Genomic DNA, 25,403 nt, shown 5'->3' with positions numbered 1-25,403 from the left:
CATTCCAAATCACCGAATACACTTCTGCTCATTTGCGATAAGGAGCACATCTGTACTGAGATGTGTCAAAGCAAATAAATGGGAATGCTAAATTTCAAAGCTGTTAATGAAGCATTTTGTGATTTCAAATTTACATGGAACTCCTCCCAATTACTAACAAACACAACCAACACATGTTTAACAAGCAACTACTTTATTTCCCAAAACAAATATAAAAAGACATCCAATTAAATATTTACATGACAAGACAGAACATGAATAAAAAGCTGAAAACCGAAGACTGAACATGTAACAAATAGGTTAAAACTAGTGAAATTATTCAGCATAACATTTGTCAAAGTTTGCAAGATGCGTGAGAATAATCCTTCATAGGACATCGTTGTTTGTTATTAGCTTTTAAACAAGTCTTAGTTTTCTTCCAGGTATGATACAATTCTAATATAACCAGTCTTCTGTGCAAAAGCAATCAAGACTTCTAATGTTACAAAGCAAAGCCATAAATGGCCAAGCGGCAGTGAAGTATATAAAAACATAGATTCATTAAAAAAGGGACTTCAGCTGTCTCCTGTTATCAAGGATATTACATTGACCATATAAGAGAACAGGATGCTCCAACCTAAAAGTCCTCATCAGAGTCTGAGTCAAAGTTGTAAGCAACGGGTTTCTTTGCACGGGCTGCTTTGTTCCTGGGAGCCACAACCTCCTCATCTGATATATGGAAGCTATCATCATCCCACACTTTTGTTTTCTACAAGGAGATGCAGGAAGAAGAAAACATCCAAATTGAAGTGAATTTATTTCAGTGAGGGATCTGACAAGCTTAGAGGCTGAAGCTGTACAAAGTAAATGCTCCAACAGAGATGGTGATGACTGATTGATGATAATGACAAAGATGATGATGCAACGGTATGACAGGCTGTTCCCATTTATCATGCTTTACCTGAATTCATTGGTAGCACCATGTCAATTGTAAAAAGTCTCAGGATATCAATGAATTATCAAAAACTTGGCTAACATCAATGCTAGAACCGACACTGTTTGGACTCACCTTGCTGGCGACGGTAGTCTTCTTGCCCTTGATGCGTGACATGAGGTCATCAGAGCTTCTGTCCGAGTCGTCACTGTCCATGGCCTTGCGCTTGGCCAGCGCGGCCTTAGACGGGGCATTGGACGAGCCCTCCGAGTCGTTGGAGTCAAACGACGGGATCTTCTTGGTGGCGGTTTTGGAGGCTGGCTTGGGCTTGGACAGAGAATCCATGATGGACGGCTGCTTCGCATCTGGAAGGGATGATGGGGTTAGGAGTCTGTTCAGAATAATCCCTCAATATAACATCATCCAGGATATACAACATTTAAATATACAGTTAACTGACAAAATAAAGGAAACACTTGAGTAAATGAGGGATACAAACTATATTGAAAGCAGGCGCTTCCACACAGGTGTGGTTCCCAAGTTTACATTTAATCATTCTCACGTTTGATGTTCCCTCTTAATTATTTTGGGGCACTGAGCAAATTTTTAGGTACTACGAGCAGAAACGTGAATGTTTTGAAAATTTTGTGCAACTTCTGGTGCACATTTACAGTGAACATTGAAGCTGTACCCTTACAATTTAAGACAGTGGCCAATAGCCTATTCGAGCATAATGTAGTGCAAATCCAACAACATTCACATGGAAATGGCCTTAGATGACTATGATATAGCCTATATGTGGAGTTCAATGCAGGTCTACATTGCATGAGACTTAAATGGTTTTTGTTTTTTTTACATTATGAAGGGCTTGACATTAATTACTTTTTACTTGGTCTGTAACACCATAGGCCAAATTGGTGACTGTAAATTGCATCGTATGAAAAACCACTACAAAAAAATACAATGAATTATTATTACCATACAGGCTACCCCCCTGTCTATTGGCTTATTTGCATATTCAAGCCTGTCTCAAAATACAAAACTGCCCCTTTGAGACTTAAACTTTTTACCTGACTGGCTTTTCAAAGACAACTTGAAAATGTAGCCTACATGTTTTGTGCTCTTGGAGGACACTGTAAATCCCAATTTTTTACCTATATACACTTATCTATAACTGGGCTAATAATTCACTAACTATCAAAGAATATTAAGAAATGTGCACCTCCGATCCGAAAAGCACATTCACTGACAAGCTGATTGAAAGACCGCTCATCGGCTACCCCTGCCAATAGAATCATACTCTGTCGAGCTCTGGCTCAGCATACAACAAAATCACAGACTCAATCCTGCAAAGTTCCATTTGTTGTATTGAAATGGGGCCAATATAATTAAGCAATAAGGCCCGAGGGGGTGTGGTATATGGTCAACATAATACAGCTAAGGGCTATTCTTACGTGCAACGCGGAGTGCCTGGATACAGCCCTTTGCTGTGGTATATTGGCCATATAACACAAATTCCGAGATGCCTTATTGCTATATTTCAACAGGTTACAAACATAATTAGAGCAGTAAAAATAAATAAATGTTGTCTTACTCATGGTATACGGTCTGATATCACAGCTTTCAGGGTTCCATCCACCCAGTTGATATTGTTGATTTAATCACACACACACACAAAAAAAAAAAAATACTGCAAAGTAACAGGGCGAACTTAGTGAAGTAACATTTCTTGCGTCTGCCTGGCATTTCTGCGTGGTTTCCTGGAGGTGGTGCACGGCCACACACGCAGCTTAGAGGGAACATTACCTACGTTCATGTATAAAAATTCCCACTCTTTTGTCTCCCATGGCTAGAAGAGCTCTGACTTCGAAAGAGGGGTCTCAGAGAAACATAAGGGGGGGGGGGGTTTAAAAGCAAGGACTCTCAAAGTAGGGCCCAGGCCAGATCTGAAAATACATGTTTTTAAATTAATATTACTAACAGCTTGTAAACTGCACAATTCTATCGCCGATGCTGAGAAGCAGGCTTTTAAAATATTCCTTCCCAGGGCCCGAGACCCGGTATGGGGGGTGTCCCTAATAAAATTGGCTATCACAAAATGGGTCACTGGCCCTAAAAGTTTGAGAATCTCTGGTTTAAAGGTTGTGTCTGTCACAAGATCTCAACCAAATTGATCGATTATGGGTTTCTGGAGTAGCCGCCCGAGACAGCATTTCCCACCACCACCAAATGATGAACGTTGTCATGGAAGAATAGTGTCGCATCCAGCCACGGTGCATTAATGCTGTTCTGGCGGTCTTGATGACCCAACGCCCTATTAAGACAGTTGGTGTTTCCTTTATTTTGACAGTTACCTGTACACGTTTTATTACTCATTGAAGCAGAAAGCTAATGTCACAACTACTGCAGTATTATCAGTACAGGGCTAGAGGTGTTCTATAGTACCTGCAGGCTTCTTCTTGGCGATTGCTGTTTTCTTGGGAGCTGCTGGTTTCTTGGGAGCTGCCTTGGGTTTGGCTGCAGGCATAGAAGCCATCGCATCATCGCCATCAGACTGAGCTGCAGAACACAGAAACAAGTTTGGATTACATTTTCAACTGTGCTAGTCCAAGAATCACCTTAGTTGTCTGCCACAGTGTGCCATTGGGGTGGGAAGGTCTGGAATATACTTACAGCTGGATTTGCTTTTAGCTTCACTTACAGTCGCTGATTTGCTTTTCACCATCTTTCTATATGAAGAGATAGTTTGACTGGTGTCAGGATTCGCAATTAAATAAAATGTGCAGAGTTTTGACTATTGCTTACATAGGCTTAACCCACTGCATTGCCCCCAACAATTATCACCCGTGTCACCAGGCCTACAAAAAATTCCTGTTAAACTATACTGTTCATCATAGACTCACTTGGGCTCAGGGGCCTTAGGCGGTGGAGAGTCAGGCGGTGGAGAGTCTGACTCGCTTTTATCGATCGCAGCGTTGGCCTCGGGGAAAAAGCAGTCGTCATCAACGGACGCTGACTTCTCGGGGGAGCTCAGCCCATAGCCGAACTCATCCTCACTGCTGTCCAGGCTGTAATTCACAGCAGCTTTGGGAAAAGAACACTTGTTGCATTATCACTGCATGAACACTAATCACAAACCCAGCTTGTTGTTGAAAAGTTGGTTAATACAGGTTTTTGATCAGAGGCACAAAGTGCGGCCAGCAGGCTACCTTTTCTTTTCTTACTAATCAGGCCACCCAGCAACTTAGCAGCGACGAAACAAGACTAACTACCACAAAATTTGGGAGAAAAAAATGGACCTTAAATAAAGTTACTGCAACACATGCCGTTAAAGGCAGGCATCCCTTTCTACTCCTGTAAAAAATAGCAACTGTTACTGTTAGGTTGTGCCAAAATAACAGCTTCCTGTATGGAAGTACGAGAGACATGGGAATGTCCTCAACATACAGTAAGTAATCAAGCTAAGTTCTGAGACAAGCCTAATCAGAAGTGAGTAGTACAGCTAATTACTCAGAGGAAGTGTCTGGAGTCTTCAAAGACCCCCAAATCATGAAACAGAACAAGCAGCCAGACATAACACTTGAGGCACCGGGACTGTCATATTGCCTGGTGGGCTTGATGAATTACACGCGAGCATGGGATGCCAATGAGCATATAAGTGACTGCTGGGTAACGCAATTGCCGATTTAGAACTGTTTGGGGGGTTTAGACTAGGGATACGACAAATGGGAAACAAATTGTAATGTTTAAAACTGACATACGAAAAAGAAAATAAATCCACAGAATTATGCTCAGGGTAGTCTGCCTAGCTTTCGTTCTACTAAAATGGCTTGGTAAGTCACGATATACAGTGGGGAGAACCAGTATTTGATAACCTGCAAAATCTGCAGTGTTTCCTACTTACAAAGCATGTAGAGGTCCGTAATTTTTATCGTAGGTACAATTCAACTGTAAGAGACGGAATCTAAAACACTATCCCAACCGTGAAGCATGGAGGTGGAAACATTCTTTGGGGATGCTTTTCTGCAAAGGGGACAGGACTACTGCACCATATTGAGAGGATGGATGGGGCCATATATCGCGAGATCTTGGCCAATAACAACCAGCATTGAAGATGGGTCGTGGCTGGGTCTTCCAGCATGACAACGCCCTGAAACACACAGCCAGGGCAACTAAGGAGTGGCTCCGTAAGAAGCATCTCAAGGTCCTGGAGTGGCCTAGCCAGTCTCCAGACCTGAACCCAATAGAAAATCTTTGGAGGGAGCTGAAAGCCCGTATTGCCCAGCGACAGCCCCGAAACCTGAAGGATCTGGAGAAGGTCTGTATGGAGGAGTGGGCCAAAATCCCTGCTGCAGTGTATGCAAACCTGGTAAGAACTACAGGAAACGTATGATCTCTGTAATTGCAAACAAAGGTTTCTATACCAAATATTAAGTTCTGCTTTTCTGATGTATCAAATACTTATGTCATGCAATAAAACGCAAATTAATAAAAAATCATACAAATGTGATTTTCTGGATTTTTGTTTTAGATTCCAACTCTCACAGTTGAAGTGTACCTAAAAATTACAGACCTCTACATGCTTTGTGAGTAGGAAAACCTGCAGTGTATCAAACACTTGTTCTCCCCACTGTATAACTATTAAGTGCTTTTTAAATTTTTTAAAAGGAAAGAGGCGTGCGCAGGCAGGCTAGTATTGACAGTTCTGGTCACCTAACGATGGTGGTTAATACCGCTTCAGAAGGGGCATTGCTTTACAGACAAGTATAATGCCTCCAGAGAAAGTTGTCGGCATTTAAAACGCCTACCCTAACAGACAAACATGCCGTAGCGCTTTCAATGGGCCACATACCATTATATGTGAACCGGGTAATCTATACATTCTACACCGGGTAAACTAAGGTAATTTCATGAGACAAACCCCCCCACCCATTCAGCAACAAAGAGTAGCCCATGCTCGCAAGACTGGCCCGAAGATAGCCTACTGTATGCCCGCGACATCAGTCCCATAGCCTAAACGAGTCTATTCTAAATGCAATAGACCAAACACACTAGTGTCATTAATGAAGAGAGAGAGAGAAGGCAGGCCAGCGCGAGGGGCAGGTAGAACCATGCGCATATGTCTTACTAATCTGCATCTCGCAATGTCTTATATGCCTCACAAATTCACCAAGTAGCAATTTTTTGCCTCTTCCCCTCTGGGTAGTGTCTCACCTTTGGACTTGCGTTTAGGTTTCTCCTTGGGTATCACTGGGTCAACGTCCAGTGGAATGACCAACTCACTGTCTGAGCCAGAATCGTCAGACCACGGGTTCCTCTTGGCCGCCATGGGCTTGAACGACAGGGTGGTCTGTTTGCCCAATGCCTTTGATACTGCAGGGGAATAGGGGCTTTGGTTAGTCAGTGAATCACAGATTATGTATGTTACCAGAGGACATTCTTGAATTGTGGCGGCATTTGTTTTTAAAATGTGTGTGTATAACTTCCCATTCTAAAACCAATTAATATGGGAGCATATATATATATATATATATATAACATTGTGCCACCAGTAGGAGTAGTAACAGTGGTAACAATGACAAATTGAGGATTTTCTTAAGAGGCGACAGAAGCGCAAATCTAAGGTCATAAACCCTTACAACAAAGACTTCACTAAAGTGCTATGACTAATCTCCCAACGTTTCCTCTTCATTTAACACCAATGACACCATTTAGACACCAAATTATCAATGGAATCCTCAAATTTCTGACATACTAAAATGGTACGATAAGTGTATTTTATATGGTGACCCTCCCCTGATAAGTGTGCCAATGGAAGGAATGCTCAAAATCCTTGTGTATGTATATTTATACATCTTTGTAATGATCGATTTTCAAGGCAGTATCATCAATGACAAAACTTATGGACACTATTTGTACAAAAAAAGTAGTATTTTAATATCCTTTGTTTTTATTGATAATATGGCAGGTGTGTCAAATCCTAGTGGCCGCATTGTCTTTACAGAGGTCTGGAGGGCCGAACCTAAAATGTATCATTTCCTCTACGTCAATATTAGCTAAAGTAGTCCTCTTAACTAGAGGTTGACCGAATGATTTTTCAACGCTGATACCGATTATTGGAGGACCAAAGAAAGCCGATACCGATTAAAAATCGGCCGATTTTTAACATTTATTTGTAATAATGACTATTACAACAATACTGAATGAACTTTATTTTAACTGAATATAATACATCAATACAATTTAGCCTCAAATAAAATATTGAAACGTGTTCAATTTGGTTTAAATAATGCAAAAACAAAGTGTTGGACAGTAAAAGTGCAATATGTGCCATGTAAAAAAAAATCTAAGTTCCTTGATCAGAACATGAGAACATATGAAAGCCGGTGGTTCCTTTTAAAATGAGTCTTCAATATTCCCAGGTAAGAAGTTTTAGGTTGTAGTTACTATATGAATTATAGGACTCTATACCATTTGTATTTCAAATACCTTTAACTATTGTATATTCTTATAGGCACTTTAGTATTGCCAGTGTAACGGTATATCTTCTGTCCCTCGAAGCATCATTACCCATCGCTCCACAAAAGCCACGGCACTTGCAGAGCAAGGGGAACCACTACTCCAAGTCTCAGAGCGAGTGAGGTCACCGATTGAAATGCTATTAGAGCACCCTGTTAGCGCACCCTGCTAACTAGCTAGCCATTTCACATGGGTTACAACAGCCTAATCTCAGGATTTGATTGGCTTGAAGTCAAACAGCTCAATACTTGAACCATTGCAAAGAGCTGCTGGCAAAACGCATGAATGTGCCGTTTGAATGAATGCGTACGAGCGTGCTGCTGCCGACCATCACTCAGTCAGACTGCTCTATCAAATCATAGACTTAATTATAACACACAGAAATACGAGCCGTAGGTCATTAATCTGGTCGAATCTGGAAACTTTCAAAACCAAACGTTTATTCTTTGTGAAATACGGAACCGTTCTGTATTTTATCTCACGGGTGGCATCCATCAGTCTAAATATTCCTGTTACATTGCACATCCTTCAATGTTAAGTCATAATTCCGTACATTTCTGGAAGATTAGTTTGCAACGAGCCAGGCGGCCCAAACGGTTGCATATACCCTGACTCTGCGTGCAATGAACGCAAGAGAAGTGACCATTTCACCTGGTTAATATTGCCTGCTAACCTGGATTTCTCTTAGCTAAATATTTTTAAACCTGCATATATATACTCTGTGTATTGATTTCAAGAAAGCATTGATGTTTATGGTTAGGTACAGTCGTGCAACAATTGTGCTTTTTCCCCCCGCAAATAGGCTTTTGTTAAATCATCCCCCATTTGGCGAAGTTGGCTTTCTATGTTAGGAAGAAATAGTCTTCACACAGTTCGCAGCGAGCCAGGCGGCCCAAACTGCTGCATATACCCCGACTCTGTTGCAAGAGAAGTGACGATTTCCCTAGTTAAAAGAAATTCATGTTAGCAGGCAATATTAACTAAATACGCAGGTTTAAAAATATATACTTGTGTATTGAATCCCAGAGGTAAAAAGCTGTCTTTCTGCCCCTGAACAAGGCAGTTAACCCACCGTTCCTAAGTCCATCATTGAAAATAAGAATGTGTTCTTAACTGACTTGCCTAGTTAAAGGTGTAAAAATGTTTAAATCTTCCAAATCGGTGTCCAAAATTACAGATGTCTGATTGTTATGAAATCGGCCCTAATTAAAATCGGCCATTCCGATTAATCGGTCGACCTCTACTCGATACATCACTTATCGAATTTGATGCACCCTGTCTAGCTTTCATTTCCATGACTATTCGCAAGCTGGACAGAGTGAAGAGACTAAATGTAGGTTCATTGAAACAGTCTTACTGAAACCACCCGCGGGCCTGGTTGAACATGTATGTTCAACACCCCTGATCGATATAATAAATGTAAATACTTGTGTTAAACTTTCTAGCATACAAAATAAATCCCCAAAACATGTCACTACACCTCTACTGGAAGCGGCCAATGGGGGATGATTCTGGTCAAATCAAATCATTATCCTCACCTTTGTTCTTGGCTGGTGCTTTAAGTGTCTTGGTTAGTCGCGCTCCCAGGCTAATCTCCTCAGCAGCAGACGTCTCTCCGTTCTCTCCTCCCTCTCCTCCATCCTCATCAAACTCCATCACCACTTCCTCACCCTAAAAACAGACAAATATCAAAATTGAATTATATATATATATAAATAAAAGTAATAGTCAATTACCATCTCCAACAAGTTCCTTTACCAGTGAACTACATAAAATCTAAAAAATTATTATTGTAGTCTAGTTACGGTTTAACACAAAAAGGATCCCGAAGAGGCACCAACCTTTTTGCCTTTCTTGACAATGGCCTTCCTGGTGGCCTCAGCCTTCATGGTGCTGGTAATGCGTGGGATGACGCGGCGTCCCTGGGGCGTGGGCATGGTCTCCAGCTTCGCCTTCTTGCCCTTGCCAGCCTTTCCCTTCACCACGGGAATGCTGGCGCTCTGCCGATCCTCCTCCTCCACACGCTGTGGAAGAAAACCCAGAGTCAAATATATTACGTGACAGTGATGATTACTTGACGCAGGTGTTATGAAATAACAGAACGTTACAGAATTACACTTGTTCTTATGGAATTAATGACTATTCATGGGTTGCACGTTTCGTCACTATATTGTTTTGAATGTTCCTTTTATGGACGATTTAGGACTGAGCATTCTACTCAATGAGCGCTGATTATTTGTCTGAGGCTTGGAAACACGATGACAATTAGTAGGAAAAACTTTTGCCATCATTGTGATTTCACCAGATTGACTAGATGGAATATAACTTTAGCTAGCTAGCAAAGATTCAGGGGACAGCACTGACTTCGCTAGCTAACGGCAACATTGACCTCTATAAAGTAAATTTGACGACAATGACGGAACATTTGTTTCCTACTAATTATTTGCCAACTTTATCACGGTCCTCATATTTCCAAGCCATCTGTAATTTGCACCAATATGACTCCGGAGGTCCATAGAACATTCATAACGACGGCCACGATGAGACCAACTGACGGAGGAGCATCCGATGAATAGTGTCGTCAGGGAATGACAAAATGTTATAGAATGAGTGGCGCCGTTATAACAGAATGTTACAGGAAAGACAATGCTGCGGAATGACATATGTGATTGGTCATGTCGTATTACCTCCAACTCCTCAGTGAAGGCAGCGAGGTCCTCCCTCCAGAAATCAGCTGGGGCCTTCATCTTCACTGTGTCCAGTTCGGTCAGCTGCATGAGAGGAGCGAAGTTACGGCCATTTAGTGCATCAGTGATGTTCTATCGATTCCCTGGGTGATTTCATGGTTCAGTTATTGCCGTTAAAGCAGGCAGAAATTCACACTGTGATAAAGTCGCTCACTACACTGGAAGTTAAAAGGAACATGACTGTTGGACTGCGAAAACGTCTATGATACATGTCAGATTTCATAACTCTGGAGGTTGTCTTCTCTCCAATGAGCTATTGATAATTGTTTTGCGGCATTCCCAACTCGAGAAATGTGCCATTTAAAGGAGGGCTTTAATCCAGGGTGCATTGCATGGTACCATTGCCAGAGATATTAAAGGAAGGAGATAGGAATCCAATGAATGAAGGAACGTATAACATCATGCTGAGTCACATGGCTGCTAAACTAGTCGCCCTGCGACCCCCCTCAAAGTCAATGTACATGTTGAGAAATGTGCCTATCTTCCTAGAGTACGCAATGTCACGATTCCAAAGCTATACGATACTACAGATAGCAAGTTAATTATCTCACATCTAGCAATATTGTTTTGAGCTAGCACCCAATAGCCTCCCCCCCTTCACTCTGGAGAGAACGCATTGTCCCAGAATGCACTGCGTGGCCCATTGACGTAGCATGGGCAACGTCTCCCCATCTCCTCAAAAGTACCTGCCGTTAAGAGTGTCGAACTCCACTCGGAGGAACATCGATCTGCAGGTTGAACATGGTGAGATGCTAGACTCTTAAATTAATAGCTGTAAAATTGCCTAAACTGCACTAACTAGCTACTTTAGATACCAATATTGTCTTTGGTATTACTGTGTAGCCATGTTTGCTTGCTACCTAGCCAGCCCATAAAGAGCATTGCATTCTGGATTTTGTAGACGACTTGAACTACAGACTCACGATGCTACAAACCCATTTATAAAACCAAAATGAAACAGTTCAAATGACCTTGGCATCCCTCTGTTTGCACAGCTCCTCTTTCTTCTCCTTGGTGAGGTACCACATAGGCATGTTTAACAGGTAGTTGTAGTCTGGCCCAGTGGTGTCTTCCTCTTTGTTCTCATCCTGCGTTTGCTCCACAGTCTTCAATAGGGGAGACAAATAAAGTCAACTTACTTTCCTGGGTTAAAGCTACCATGTACGCTCATGATATCATAACTGTGGGTTGGATTATATGATAAAAAAAAACAAGACAAACAAATTAGGAGTATGGTCAGATATTGGGGAATGACATTAACTACCGTGTCCTTCTCCTGAGCCTCTTTCCAGGCCTTGACGGGGTCGGAGTCGTAGCCCATTTCCGTCAGCATGAGGATCAGCTGTTTCTTTGGCTTGTTCTCTGGAGAAAGGGCGAGACAGACATACAATGGCTACCTTAAAAAAAAAAGAAGCAAGAAACAAAATGTCACCCAACCAGTGGCATGGGGTTTTCATGAAATTCACAGAAATAGTACAACAGCTAACATTACATTGCCTATGCCAATCTGAGGGTGAATGAAAACACAAGAGCATTGTGTGTGTGGGCTTGAACACAGAATCAACTGTTGGATGTTTGCAGATCTTACCCCATAGGTAAGCAAAAATAATTGTCATAGGGGAAGGAGACAGCGCTGATACCTACCAATGATCAGGGTTCCCTCAATCTTCTCCAAGATGAACCGGGCCTGGTTGGTGAGCTTGGAACCCTCTGCCCCCAGCATGCCAGCCAGCCAGTCCTTTCTCAGAACGTAGTACTTAATCCTTAACTCAAAGAAATCCTTCAGCACATCTTGCACCAACTCATACTTCTTCAGGCTGCCCACATGGTCAAACAGCACCTGAGGGGCAAGGAGAGAGGTTATTCTGATAGATATAAAACATCACATTGAATGTTCTGCTTGTCTACTGTCTTGTTGCAGTACTATATTTCTGGGGAATGAGTAGTACCCTTCAGAGTATCAATTTAAGGCAAATGAAAACAATTACAAAATGGAGCCAGAAGTCAATAATTAATTATATGGTGGGACTAAACATTATTCGAGGGAGTAGTAGCATGTTTGTGGTAGGGTGATCATTACCATTGAGTTGCAAGTGAGGGTCTGCTGCAGCTTGAAGACCTTGTGCAGGCCAGCCGCCTCAGCCTCCCTCAGCCTCTCCTCTGTCATTGTGACCACGAAGCGCACCGTGGTGTCCGTGTGGTACTCCTTGTAGTCGGTGATGAGGGCATGGACCTTCTCTGTGCCGTTCAGCATGGGCTCCAGCACGTTCTCCTTGTAGGTCTGAGGGAGAGGGGAAGACATGAATAATTTACCTGGGTTGTGTTCAGTAGGTGGACATGTTTTTGAAACAGGTATAACCTGAACTTGTCAAATAAGAACAAGATTTACGTTTCCTGTTTGCAAAGGGCAAACTAGATTCTAACCATTGTTCTTATGGATCCAAGGCACTACTATGCTACTGTATATTCATATAGCAGGACAGTGACTTGACACAGACTTCTATCAAGTAAAGATAAACCACCCAACTGATCTACCCAAGACCAGGGTATAAAACTATGTACCAACCTGTGTCCATGTCTTGACTGGGAGCTCAGAGATCTCGATGGTGGTGCTGTCGATGATGGCCACCTCTCCACTGTTCATGTACTGATTCGTCATCAGTTGGTCAATGGTGCCTTTGAAACCCTTGTAGCCGGGGAGCTGAACAGAACAAGTCATTTCGTTTACATTTGAATCCTTGAGAAGGAAAGGTTTGATTGAGAACTGTAACAAAACGTCAATAAACTATAACTGGATCTGAAACTATGGGCCAATCCCAAACCTGCAAAGGAACAGTCACCAAAACATATTTTATCTAGATTTCACATCCAAAAGAAATACTGAGTATGGATTAGGCCTTGATTGACTCGTCCTGTACACATTCTGAACGCATAAAGGGCATTCGATCTTAAACCCATCACAAATCCTAGCTCCCATTTATATAGGCCTTTAACGAATCTCCCCTCACCAAAGGCAGCGGCTCCTCCCCGTTCAGCATGCGGTGGATGTTATTGACGATCTCGCGGACGTCGAAGTTGGGGATGCGGCTTGCCCAGCCCGTGCCGATGCCGTCGGCGCCGTTCACGAGCACGGTGGGGATAATGGGGATGTACCACTCAGGCTCCACACGTTGGTTGTCGTCATAGTTATACTTCAGCAGGTTGTCGTCCACCGCAGGGAAGAGTAGACGGGCCAGGGGGCTTTAGGGGGGAGAGAGAGTAATCTTACGTCACTGACAAACACGGCAGCCTGGCGAACAGTGGTCGAAACTGTGCTAATGTCAATCTCTGGGATCGAAGTGACCTCCTAAGCCCTCCGTCTATGTATCGTCAAGACCGCAGCGGCCGCTTAGGCAAGTCACATGGAATGGAGGCGACTCTAAAAGCTTCATGTCTATGTGGTCGTCGCCAAAAAACTACACGGAACCAAGTACGCTGCATCATAACAGGGAGTGGCATATCCAGAGCACGTTGTGGCACTGACCTGAGCATGGTGAAGATGTAACGGGGGCTGGCAGAGTCCTTGCCACCGTGCAGCCGTGTGCCAAACTGACCCTGAGGCTGCAGCAGGTTCAAGTTGTTGCTGCCCACAAAGTTCTGGGCCAAGCCAACGATGGTCATCATGAGAGCGGTCTGACAGAGAGAAATACAGAGGATGACAGTCCATTCTGAAAGAGGTTGAAGACAAACTAGTCTACATGTTGTCTTTTACCATGGTATGTCAGAAAAATGGTCACTTATTAATACCCTTATGAGTACTACAATACCGATCCAACAATAAACAAAATAGAAACCAACAAATTGAGTCGAGGGATATTGAAAGTTGTCACTACATTTCCCCACAGTTCACTGGGTCTCACCTCTCCATGGTGATAGGCTGACATCTCGGCCACGGAACCAGCCAGCTGAGCCACCTTCACCTCCCGCTTGTCATTCCTCTTGAAGCAGCAGAACATCACCTTCCTCTGGCCCGGCTTCAGACCTGGGAGACAACAGTATATCAGTTGATTGTGTGTATTTAGCTCTCCTAGTTGTTATAACAACGTTTTAGAACTTAACGCCAGTTGTAAACTCTCACGCCCTGCAATATTGAACAAAGGAATGTGCTGTGTGTAGAGAAACTCTTGCCAAAACTTCATAAAAAGACAGGGACAATATATTTCAACATCCGATGATGAGGGGTGGAATATGGAAAATTAATGTCTATTTTGTGATGTCATTAAAAGTATCAGAAATACTGTAACTTAGCTGTAATGTTTCCAACCCATAGGATGTTCATACAATATGAAGAATGATGAAACGGTTTGAAAAGCTAGAAATGTGAGTTCAGTCTAATGAGAATGGTTTTTCAGGTCTGTTGCACACTAAACCACACCCATAATGAGGTCAGAGTTCGTGCCTACTTGATGGAACTGCACTCCCCAGCCAGAAGGATTAATAGGACTAGCTGAGAATTTAAAGAGACCAGAGAACAGTCCACAGGTTGAAGTGGTTAAAACTACCAGAAAACGGTAAGACTGAAACACAACGAGAGAAGTTGAAGAGTAAAACATGCACCGTCTGCAGCTCTGCATGTGAAGGGGTCTAGGACAATTGACCAAGAAGCTAGGGAAGAACAGTTCCCTCAACACCGTATGGTACATCTGATGTATCCTTCCAACAAACATTCAAGAAAAAGAAGCCCACAACTGTGACAAGGACATTGTGATCTCTGGTGGACACCCAGAGACTTGCATCGAACTACTTCTCGTAGATGGACCGAGTGGTTTCAGAGACAGAGAAAGACATTAAGCGTAAATACAGGTTGCATTTCTAATCCAAATGAGCGGTTGTTAGGGTGCCAAATATTCACATTTATGGTGAGCATAGTCTAAATGCATGTACGATAAGTGCTCGCTCTCCCTCTCTCCTGCTCTTTATCTTTCACCAGCCCTTTTCTGTTGGGTTAGTCCACTAGAGACTTTATCACATTGTTAGTAATCAACAACCTATACCGTGTGAGTGTGTGATTAGTTATTTATTTACTAAGGCAATTTGTGTATCGCTGATTCATCAATTAGGTTAGGGTTGGTCACAATGACAGAGGAGAGGCTGACGAGGTATTAATTAATAACTGACTTATTGATGTAAGAGATATTTATAATGTCTTTAGAGTTGAAGTTGGGAGGTAGTAACTCGTTAAAGAAACATTCCTGTGGTGCCCAAAATTCCTAATGAGTTCATCGTTACTTTAATCAAGTAATAATTAAATAGGGTAGGTAATTATTCAATAAATAACAGTAATGATAGTTCAAGTCTATATAGTTAATGTTTCAAGTGGTATAGATTTATATATTTCCTGGACGAACTAAGTAACTGTTTATAGTGAAGAACTTTGGCTGGTGCACTGTAAAACCAACAAACAGTTGCAACAAAAAAGGTTGGTTTGCACAAAAAACAGTAAAAAAAATTTAAATACATGTTTTGCAGCAGGCACTACCCTCTTTAACAGGTACTGTTTAAGGTCAACTTGAAATAACCCCCCTTCCACCACTGACCATCGACCAGGCAGGGGAGGGACCTCTCGTTGTCTGAGTTAGAGAACATCACAAGCTCCTTGTTGACAAAATCATTGTAGGACAGGGACTTGGTGGCTTGACCATACAGGTACTCCTGGAACACAAAAAGACAGAAGGTGGTATGACTAGCCTCATAAAAATATAATTACTAGAATGAGCCACCCATCACGGAGCAGACTTGACTGGGAATATCTGTTCTACCAATTCCATTTCTATGGTTGGGCTGTCTAAGGGGTCAAAGGTCACCAGTGATTTACCTCAGGCAGGTTGTGCTCCCTGCGCTGGCGTCTGTTGACCATGAAGCTGGTCAGCCACTCTTTACGTTCCTCAATCTTTTTCTTGCTAAAGGCCTAGGGAGGAAAAAAAGGGTAAGACTCAATCACAGATGATGAAACTACCACTATAGGAATCATAAGCTAGGTTTCAAGCCAATTGACGACAGATCGATGCCAGTCTGCTTGACTCAAACGGCACGCCAAGTGACTCCATGCCTGTAGAAGCAAACCATTTTTGTGAATGGGGTGGTGTACATAAACTGGCCACGGAACATGCAGTCAGGAGAGAGAAATGTATGTGCTGCTGCAGGACCAGGGTTTCCCAAACTCTGTCCTTTGTGCACCCAGGGAGGGGGCCCTATGGTTTTTGCCCTAGCACTACACACATGGGATACAAATAATCAAAGCTGGTTGAGTTGGTTATTTGAGTCAGCTGTGTAATACCTGGGCAAAAAGAACATTAAAAAAAAGTTAACCCAGCGAGGCACCCAGGACAGTTTGGGAAACCCTGGCCTAGACAATCAAATAGTTGTTCGCTACAACAACTTGCTTGTTTCAGCAAGGCGCAACAAAGTCATCACATTGTAGTCCACGTTACAACAGAAAGGGACTCAACGACACGAATGCCCGGCCGTCCGGTCTTCAGTCAGCCATTTGTTCCACAAAGAAAGATTATCCATAACCATTGGTTACAGCCCTACCTATTGGTTTCGGTGCATTTTATTTGTCATTTCTGCATGTTATAGACAGCAGATCACTGATCAATTGGACAGGCAGGTTATATGAAGCAATACCCCCCCCCCAATAATTTGTCAGCCAATCAAGTCACCAGCATTCAAATATTACCTTCAATATTTACTGGAAATTTGCATCAAGCTCATCACTTAACCACCACGAAGATAATTGTATTTCATATGCCCGTAAACTCTTGCTAAGTTGTACTACAACATGAACATATGATCATGTGACTCATTTACCTAGAAATGGTTTATTTTATGCATTTGCAGTTTCTGCTGGAATTGTCACATAATTCATTTTACATACACAAAAAGATTCTACCATGTTGTCGACAGAACAAATTGTCTTCCCACATTTATGTAATGTTTCAGTCACAACAACGTGAGGTAAACATGTTTGTATACGGCATGACTTCTCGCATAAAAATGTGGTTATAGACGGCGAAAGATACTCCAATCAAAATATAAAGATCTGCTGATTGAGAAAGATCTTGGTTTGGTCATGGGAGTCGATTTATTTTTATTCAACCTTTATACAGGGATTCAAATGAGGGTGAATGGCCAACGTACCAGGGTAATTGCCTCGTCGTCGCCAGGTCCAGCGTACTTGAAGGGAATGCGATGTCTCTGAATGTCAGTGAAGTACTCCTTTGCTTCCTTCGAAGTGCTGGTACCCAAACCTGGATAGATACAAGTGGTGATATTAGAAGCACATTAAATATATGGGGAGGGGGTTATGATAAAAAATAAAATACACCTTAATATTTGGGGCAGGTATGGGAAAAATACGAAGTGGCTGCTTACATGTTCAGCTTCACAACCACAGGGCACAAACCTTTGTAGTATTTTACTTTCCAAGATCTGATGTTGGGCTGCATGTCCTTCCACTCGCTGAACTCTGGGATGCTGTAAAAGGACAGCTCCTGCTTCTTGTTAGTGGCCTGGAAGAATTCAAAAATTGACATTTGACTCTGCTATACTTGTTAATATTAACCGATCTCTATATTTGCAAAAACCTCAATTCTTGCTACTGTAAAACTATAATATAAATACAGTATGCATTTGTTACAGTTATGAAATGTCACCAACAGATGGCACTGGCGTTGCATGTAAAGACTAGTTCAGGAAACTGTACAAGCAAGCTTCTACGTTGTCGACATGGCTGTATTTAATATAGCTGGATTAAAAATTGATGTTCACTATGGGGAGTTGCCTTGAAGTATCACAGTGCCCAAAACAGCAACCGCCAGTCTCAACTGGACTGTACCATGTACCTTGATGATGGGGGTGATGAACTCCTCCAGGAAGTTGTGGCGTAGCAGTGAGGGCCAGTTGTGGTGGATGAAGTTGATAAGCAACCCCTTGATGTGAGAGCCATCCAGGTCCTGTCAAACAACCACACAGGAGAGCATCAATGATCTGAGGAATGTTCTGTCAGTGAGACAACTGGTCTACTCTGACTCGGGCCATTAAGAGAAATTATTATTTCCGATCTAGGAGTAGAGCTGCTTTACTGGCTAAGTCACCATGAGAAAAGTATCTCAATCAATAGGACTTCATGACTAAATAAAGGTTACAGTTAAAAACAAAACATTCCAACGAGCTACACAAATAAATGAGTACAGACAAAAAGCTCTAAATTCCACAGAGAAATTGCCAGTAGACAGTGCAGACCTGATCGGTCATGATCATGAGTTTGCCGTAACGCAAGGACTTGAGGGATTCTGGGTCGCTGTAGTTCTTCTTGTACTGCAGCCCCAGGATCTTGATAACGTTGTTGATCTCAGCATTATCCATGATCTGACACAGGGATCAAACTATTTACAACTAGTTCAATAGTGGACGACCACAGCAGATGCCTAACATTCTAGAGGTTGAGGCCCTTTGTAAAACATACGGTGAGGATCGATTCACTCATTCATATATCTTTATGTACATATTCTTTAACCCTTTACACTTGTGTGTGTTTAAGGTAGTAGTTTTGGAATTGTTAGGTTTGATTACTCGTTGGTTATTACTGCATTGTCGGAACTAGAAGCACAAGCATTTCGCTACACTCGCATTAACATCTGCGAGCCATGTGTATGTAATATAATATATAATAATATATGCCATTTAGCAGACGCTTTTATCCAAAGCGACTTACAGTCATGTGTGCATACATTCTACGTATGGGTGGTCCCGGGAATCGAACCCACTACCCTGGCGTTACAAGCACCATGCTCTACCAACTGAGCTACAGAAGGACCACAATGTGACAAATACATTTGATTTGATTCAACAGAACAAAAAAATTCCCCATAGTGATAATAAAGCATTATCAATTGCATTCCCAATTATGCCCAGCAGAGCCTTAGAGATATCTATCTAGTGATCACCAACTTCAAAAAATGTTTATGCCTGTTCTGACCTGCTTGTGAGTGGCTTCCCGCACGTTGAGCATTTTTCCCCTGAGGGGGAAGACTCCGTAGCGGTCTCTGCCCACCACGCCCAGACCAGACACGGCCAGCGTCTTGGCCGAGTCTCCCTCCGTCAGGATCAGAGTGCAGCTGTTGGAGTTCTTACCACCTGGTTGTAGAGAAACACAGCAACTTCACTATTTTGAATCATATCATTACTCATTACTAAGTGTAAAAGTTTACTAGATCAACAAGTTGATTGATTTGTTTTAAAACTGTAGATTATAAGTAACTAGAAGTGAACTAAGGCCTAACCTCTTAAGTGAAATCGTGACAGACTAGACTAAAATGCATATCATAACGAATGTGATTTACCTGCGTCGTTGGCGTCGTCCAGTTTGGGCACTCCCTTGATCCTCGTGTGCTTGACGGAAGAGCACTTCTTGTTGAGCTGCGTCTGGGCCTTGAACTTCACCCAGTTCATGATGCTCTCCACTATCCCACAGGAGTTGGCCTGGTTGACAGACAATAAGACATGTACAAAATGATTCAATACAAACAAGAGTATGATATTTTGTACGAGTGTCAATGGACTTTCTACAGAGAGAAGGAACAATGAACTTAAGGCTAGGCCTTGTTTACCTGTTTGATAAACTTGTCACTGAGGGGGCAGGTGGAACCGAAGCTCTTCTGCTGCAGGGTCATGTTCTCCTTGGTCTGGGAGTCGAAGGTAGGGTTCTCGATCAGGCAGTTGACAAAAATCCACATGTGGTTCTTCACCTGGGGAGAGGTGGACAAAGTACAATCTCATTAAAATAGTCATGTTATAAAACTGTAGTGTCCATTACATTTTCATCTTTTCATCTTTGATCAGCAAATATGGCATCTCAGGGAGACTGGGTCACTTTGGTGGGGTACCTGGTCCTTTTTTTCTTAGCTTAGGTAAACCCTGGCGATAGTGGTTTCGATTCCCAGGACCACACATAACCTTTATTTAAGTTAAAAATATAATTGTGTAAGTAGGCAAGTCAGTTAAAATAAAATAATCTTATTTTACAATGACGCCCTACCCAGTCAAACCCTAACGACGCCGGGCCAATTGTGCGCCGCCCTACAGGACTCCCAATCACGACCAGTTGTAAGAACCTGGAATCGAACCAGGGTCTGTAGTGGCGCCTCTTGCACTGAGATTAAGTGCCTTAGACCGCTACGCCACTCGAGAGCCCTAAAAATGTATTCACGCACGGCTAAGTCACTTTGGATTAAAAAAAAACGTCTGCTAAATGTCAAATATACCTGGAAAGGCTTGACGACCACGCCAGCCTTGTTCTTCTTCTTGACAACTTCAATGATCTTGGAAGTCACCTGGTCTGCCACGTAGTCAGCATGTCTCCCACCCTGGGGCCAAAGAACAGGAACAGTCAGAAACCATGTATAGTAGTCCCACATATTTGTTATGCATACTATTTTAAGATTATGACTCGGGTAATAAAACCAAGTGGTTGGTAAGCCGTAACATTAAAATCCAAAACAATATTATCCAGTTAGAGTACATTCACAGTTGCATTTATCTTCCATACAATCCAGCTCAATCCAAAACCCAACATTGTACACACACATCACAACAAAACCACATGCCCCTTAGACCACTGTCCTTTTTACCTTGGTGGTGGCGATGCTGTTGACAAAGCTGACTTGCTGGAAGCCCTTCTCGCTGATTGTGAGGCACACCTCCCAGCGCTCACTCACCACCTCATGGACCACAATGAGGGGTGAGCCCAACTCATCCACCTTGTCCTTCAGGTACAGGTCCACGTAGCTCCGGAAACTTGTCACCTGGAGGGACAGAGAGATGTTGGTAATCAAAACCGACAAACATTGCAGTCCAACAGCATTTCAACCGTCAAAAGAATACATTTGGAGACGTCAGTATGGACAGATTGTCCTTTAACAGATGTTATCCTATTGTTAAAGTCACTATAGCGCAGAGTAATAGTGTGGAAATCGCGCCTAGTTTACCACTAGGTTAGCCTGCACTTACAGGTAGCCTCTTGCCATTGAGGAACACGCGGACTCCCTTGGTGGCACCGGCGATATCGTAAGCCCGTCGGGTCATGATGGCCACAGTGTCCTTGTCCAGGGCCTGCATCTTGAACTTGGACAGGTCCGGCTGGAAGGTGATACACGTGAACTCGTCGCCGGCAAACGACCTGATCTTGTGCTCCCCAGCCCGCCCCATGTTGTCATACCACGTCTGCAGGGGCACAAAGAGAACAGGTAACAACAATTAGAATTAAGACTTCGGTAATAGGATACATCGTCACAAGCCTGAGCAGACTTCCAAGAAATTGATGTGTATTGTAAGGTGCCGTTGGTAGTTTGACCAACCTGCTTGAAGGTTTTCTTGGACGCCTTGCAGGCCGTCTCCACGGTGAACTTGTTGCTGAAGATGTTGCAAAGCTTGGCACCATAGCCGTTGCGTCCACCTAAAGATGGAGTACAATAACATGTTCTTAAAATACGCAAGACTCCTCTATTGGAATGAGAGTACACTTTTTCTTGGAGAGTAAATAACGAGTGACAATAAGTGTCTGATTTCATTAAGTCTTACCGGTGACTTTCTTCTGGTCGTCGTCATAGTTACTGGAGGTGAGGAGCTGTCCGAAGATGAGAGCTGGCACATAGACCTTCTCCACCTTGTGCTCCACCACAGGGATGCCCTTCCCATTGTTCCACACACTGATGGAGTTGTTCTCACTGAAAAACACCAAGCACAAGCTCAGGTCACTTACAGTAAGGCCATACAAAGTTCATTAACTGTTTAACAAATGTCATGTTCTGAAAATTGAGATGAGCGAGCCAATAAAACACGTGACCCCTTGTAAAAGAAAATACTAAAGCAACCCTAGTACGAGACCTTACCGAGAGATTTTAGCCTTTTGGTATAATGGTTTTGGAATGACTAACACAGGGACCTCAGTTTGAGCCCTGGTCAGGGTACCCCCCCATATTAACTACAATGGTGTCAGGAGTTGGATAGCACCATTGAAAGAGTAGAAGAGTTTTAGGCACAGTTCATTTCAGAGGCATAGTGCTGGCATTCTTTATAACTTATGTAACAATTGGGGCAGTAGGTAGCCTAGTGGTTAGAGGGTTGGACTCGTAACCGAAAGGTGGCAAGATCGAATCCCAGACCTAACAAAGTAAAAATCTGTCGTTCTGCCCCTGAACAAGGCAGTTAACACACTGTTCCTAGGCTGTCATTGAAAATAAGAATTTGTTCTTAACTGCCTAGTTAAAAAAAAAATAAAAAGCACTAATGTAATCAAGCATATTCTCCCTATAACTGACTACTTCCATTCAGCTTGAATTCTACATTTAACAACCCCCCCACACTACCATACAAATTTGAGCTGAAGCAAGCACATTTTCTCCAGGAAATTGACCTTTTCTAGTTGTCATATTTAACTTACCTTAGTAGTGTTTACTTTGTGTGCCGACAAGAATCTATTGAGTTGCAATGTAACATAAATGTAATGCTCATATCAACCTGAAGTATCTATCTACAGAACAAGTTTTGCAGCCACATAATCCAACAGGAAAACTACTGTTTGACAAATTATTTGGATTCACATTAATTGATTCACCGTGATTGAACCAAATCCTGACTACTGCCATCAGGGGAGAATGACTGCTCCCCTTTCATTAAAGCCACAGAAGTTGCTACATGCATTTTTAGCACAAGACAGGATTCCCCATTACAGTGAACAGAAAAATGAACATAAGTGGAAATAATTATATTTTTAAGTAGACAATCATGTGTACCAATAATTGTTTCTACTACACCAGATGCATGTCCTTCGACTGTTAAACAATTTTATATAGCCCAATAGTGACATATACAGCATGGTATAATACACTTGAAAGTTTCCATTTCATAGGACAGCCGCCATCACTTCAGGATTCATATTAAACAGTGTCATGTTTAATATACGAGAATACTCACGCGTCAATGTTTACTTTAATGCAGGTCATGGTTTTATCTCTTTGCTTGTTATCGGCAGCATTCACTGTGGTTAGAAGGGAAATCGGAGAATAGGCACTTCACAATTTTGTAAGGGATTTTCATATGGTGAAGGTTTAACTGTACAATACACCATCCGTGAAATGAATACAGTAACATTACTCATTTAATAGGAGTTCACTCACCAAGGATCTCATCAAAGATCTTGTAGAGACCTGGTACAAAGGTCACATCTCGACAGTTCATTCCAACATCCTCATCAAACACCCACAATTGCTGGAGAGGAAAGTGAGTATGCATTGGTGACAATTCTAACAATAAACAGGAAACAGCAACCATTGTTTGTGTTCTAAAGATAAGCATTGTCTGCTTATATTTTACTCTAATTTGACACCCCTGCCCCACAATCAAATGTGTGTATGACTCTTAAACAAACAGGACTTTTGAGTTTTCAGGGAGAATATTGACATAGTGTGGTACTTGTTTGGTAAGGTAGCATGGCACTAGTTACCTGTGTGACAGGCTCCACAGAGCCAATGTAGGTGTCTGGACGTAGCAGAATGTGCTCCAGCTGAGTCTTTTTCTGGTATATCCTTTCCACCGACATGTGGTTAGGGTCCTTCTTGGTCTTCTCTACCGCCTTGTTCTCAAACAAGCTCTGTGTGAAATAAGACACATTTATAAGGGGGGGTCAGGCACAACATAGCTAGGCTAGGGAGTGTTTCCCGTACATGCAAGGCCACAACTGCAAAATAAAACCTCCCACCCATCAGCTCTCCTTTAGTTGTTGGCTTAATATAAGTAACATTAGGTCTTATGGAGAGATGACCACTCATCCAAATGTTACATAGTATTCGATTACTCAGGCGAGTATTTGGGGGGGGTGCTCTAAAATTATCTGTGACATTGCTACATTGCCTACAAGGATATAAACATGGCAAATTGTCTAAAACAGTTTTACACTGTTTTTATGCGTGCGCCCCATAAAAAAAGCACCACCTGTAGCCTACACATTTTGCTTGTTGTTACTGTTCTTAATTGACTTGCCTAGTTAAAGAAAAGTTAAACAAAGTTCACATTGTTGGTCAATAAAAGCAGTACCACAGTCGGAGGATCCATGTGTAGCAAGTGAAGTGGTAGATTTCTAAAAAAAATAAAATAAAAAGCTCAATGGAATTAATTTGGCCATAATGCTCAACTAACAGGTAGGTAGCCTGTACATTGCACAGGGAGCGCAGAAAAAATATCCACTTTAGCTATAGCTGACTACTAAAGCTAGTTAGCTAGCTTCTGACAACGATTTGACTCAGCCAAGACAGGCACTAGATAGCATGATCGTTAAGTTATGGCTGCACGAAGTCTGTCTAAATAGCGCGGGTCGATTTGGCTATTATCTCCCAGCATGCCATACGGTAAAGTAACGCACTAGCCCTAGCTCTTCTATCGCCCCTCTCCCGCCCTTCTGATGAAACAAACAGAGGGCACAAGCTCCCTGGAGTCGTTCGAGCAAATCTCACAAGCACACTTTTTTTTTTATTAATTAAAACGTTATTCGAAATACTTTATTTTCAAATGACCACCAGACTAGACGTAACACGGTAAACGTAAATATGTGACAGTCTAATTAATATGATATGTTACGTTTGGTATGGTTACGTGAGTCTTATGTACTTCTGAAAAGTAACATTCTGGACTGAATGGGAGGACTATGGTTGGCGTAATCACTGACTGGCCTATTTTTTAGTATAACTAGTTAACGTCCCTGTCGCTAAATCTCAGCCTCATTGTTCTATCCGTGTGTCTTACTGAGGCGACTAGTTAGCTACCTAGCTTACATTACTTTAAGGTCAATCATAGTTACCTAGCTAACGTAGTAAGTCATTAAAAAAGCCATACGTTTAAAAATGGAAAGACATGTATTTTGCATGAAAGTGTGTAACGTTACATCGTGTTTGTAGCCTATCGTATCGACAATATGAACGTGTTAGCGATCTTACCTTCAATGGTTCAGACATGCTTCTGCTGTATTCTGTTCCTGAAGCTTGATAACTTGAGTTTTCTGAGCCTCTGACAAATGTATCTAGCTAGTTTTTAGATCCGTAAACGTTATTCACTTTCTGTCCCTAATATTTGCAACCTCTAACTGGCGCTTGTTTTTTCCTCTGCTCATAACGTTTGAAATGTTCAAATTT

At 42.3% G+C, this 25,403-nt stretch overlaps 1 protein-coding gene across 1 annotated transcript; it reads right to left on the bottom strand.

Annotated features, from left to right (window-relative positions):
• Positions 1–176: 176 nt before the first annotated feature.
• top2a (DNA topoisomerase II alpha) lies at positions 177–25,403 on the bottom strand. The gene is made up of 35 exons (XM_035748707.2): positions 25,209–25,403; positions 23,723–23,869; positions 23,397–23,487; positions 23,194–23,257; positions 21,799–21,944; positions 21,576–21,673; positions 21,229–21,441; positions 20,850–21,023; positions 20,484–20,585; positions 19,830–19,967; positions 19,563–19,701; positions 19,199–19,356; positions 18,463–18,588; positions 18,063–18,173; positions 17,624–17,729; positions 17,359–17,468; positions 16,034–16,126; positions 15,756–15,870; positions 14,079–14,200; positions 13,703–13,851; positions 13,188–13,419; positions 12,746–12,880; positions 12,260–12,460; positions 11,824–12,019; positions 11,444–11,541; positions 11,151–11,285; positions 10,120–10,203; positions 9,274–9,456; positions 8,971–9,103; positions 6,128–6,286; positions 3,817–3,997; positions 3,587–3,642; positions 3,359–3,472; positions 1,049–1,278; positions 177–748 (listed from the first exon to the last, which is right to left on the bottom strand). Exons 1-35 carry the CDS (start codon positions 25,224–25,226, stop codon positions 617–619), a joined length of 4,689 nt encoding a protein of 1,562 aa, XP_035604600.1. The 5' UTR covers positions 25,227–25,403; the 3' UTR covers positions 177–616.

Source organism: Oncorhynchus keta, chromosome 3 (genome assembly GCF_023373465.1).
Source record: "Oncorhynchus keta strain PuntledgeMale-10-30-2019 chromosome 3, Oket_V2, whole genome shotgun sequence".
Taxonomy (NCBI): Eukaryota; Metazoa; Chordata; class Actinopteri; order Salmoniformes; family Salmonidae; genus Oncorhynchus; species Oncorhynchus keta.
The sequence above is the reverse complement of the archived record's forward strand: the minus strand, read 5'-3'. Positions and strand labels throughout refer to the sequence as shown.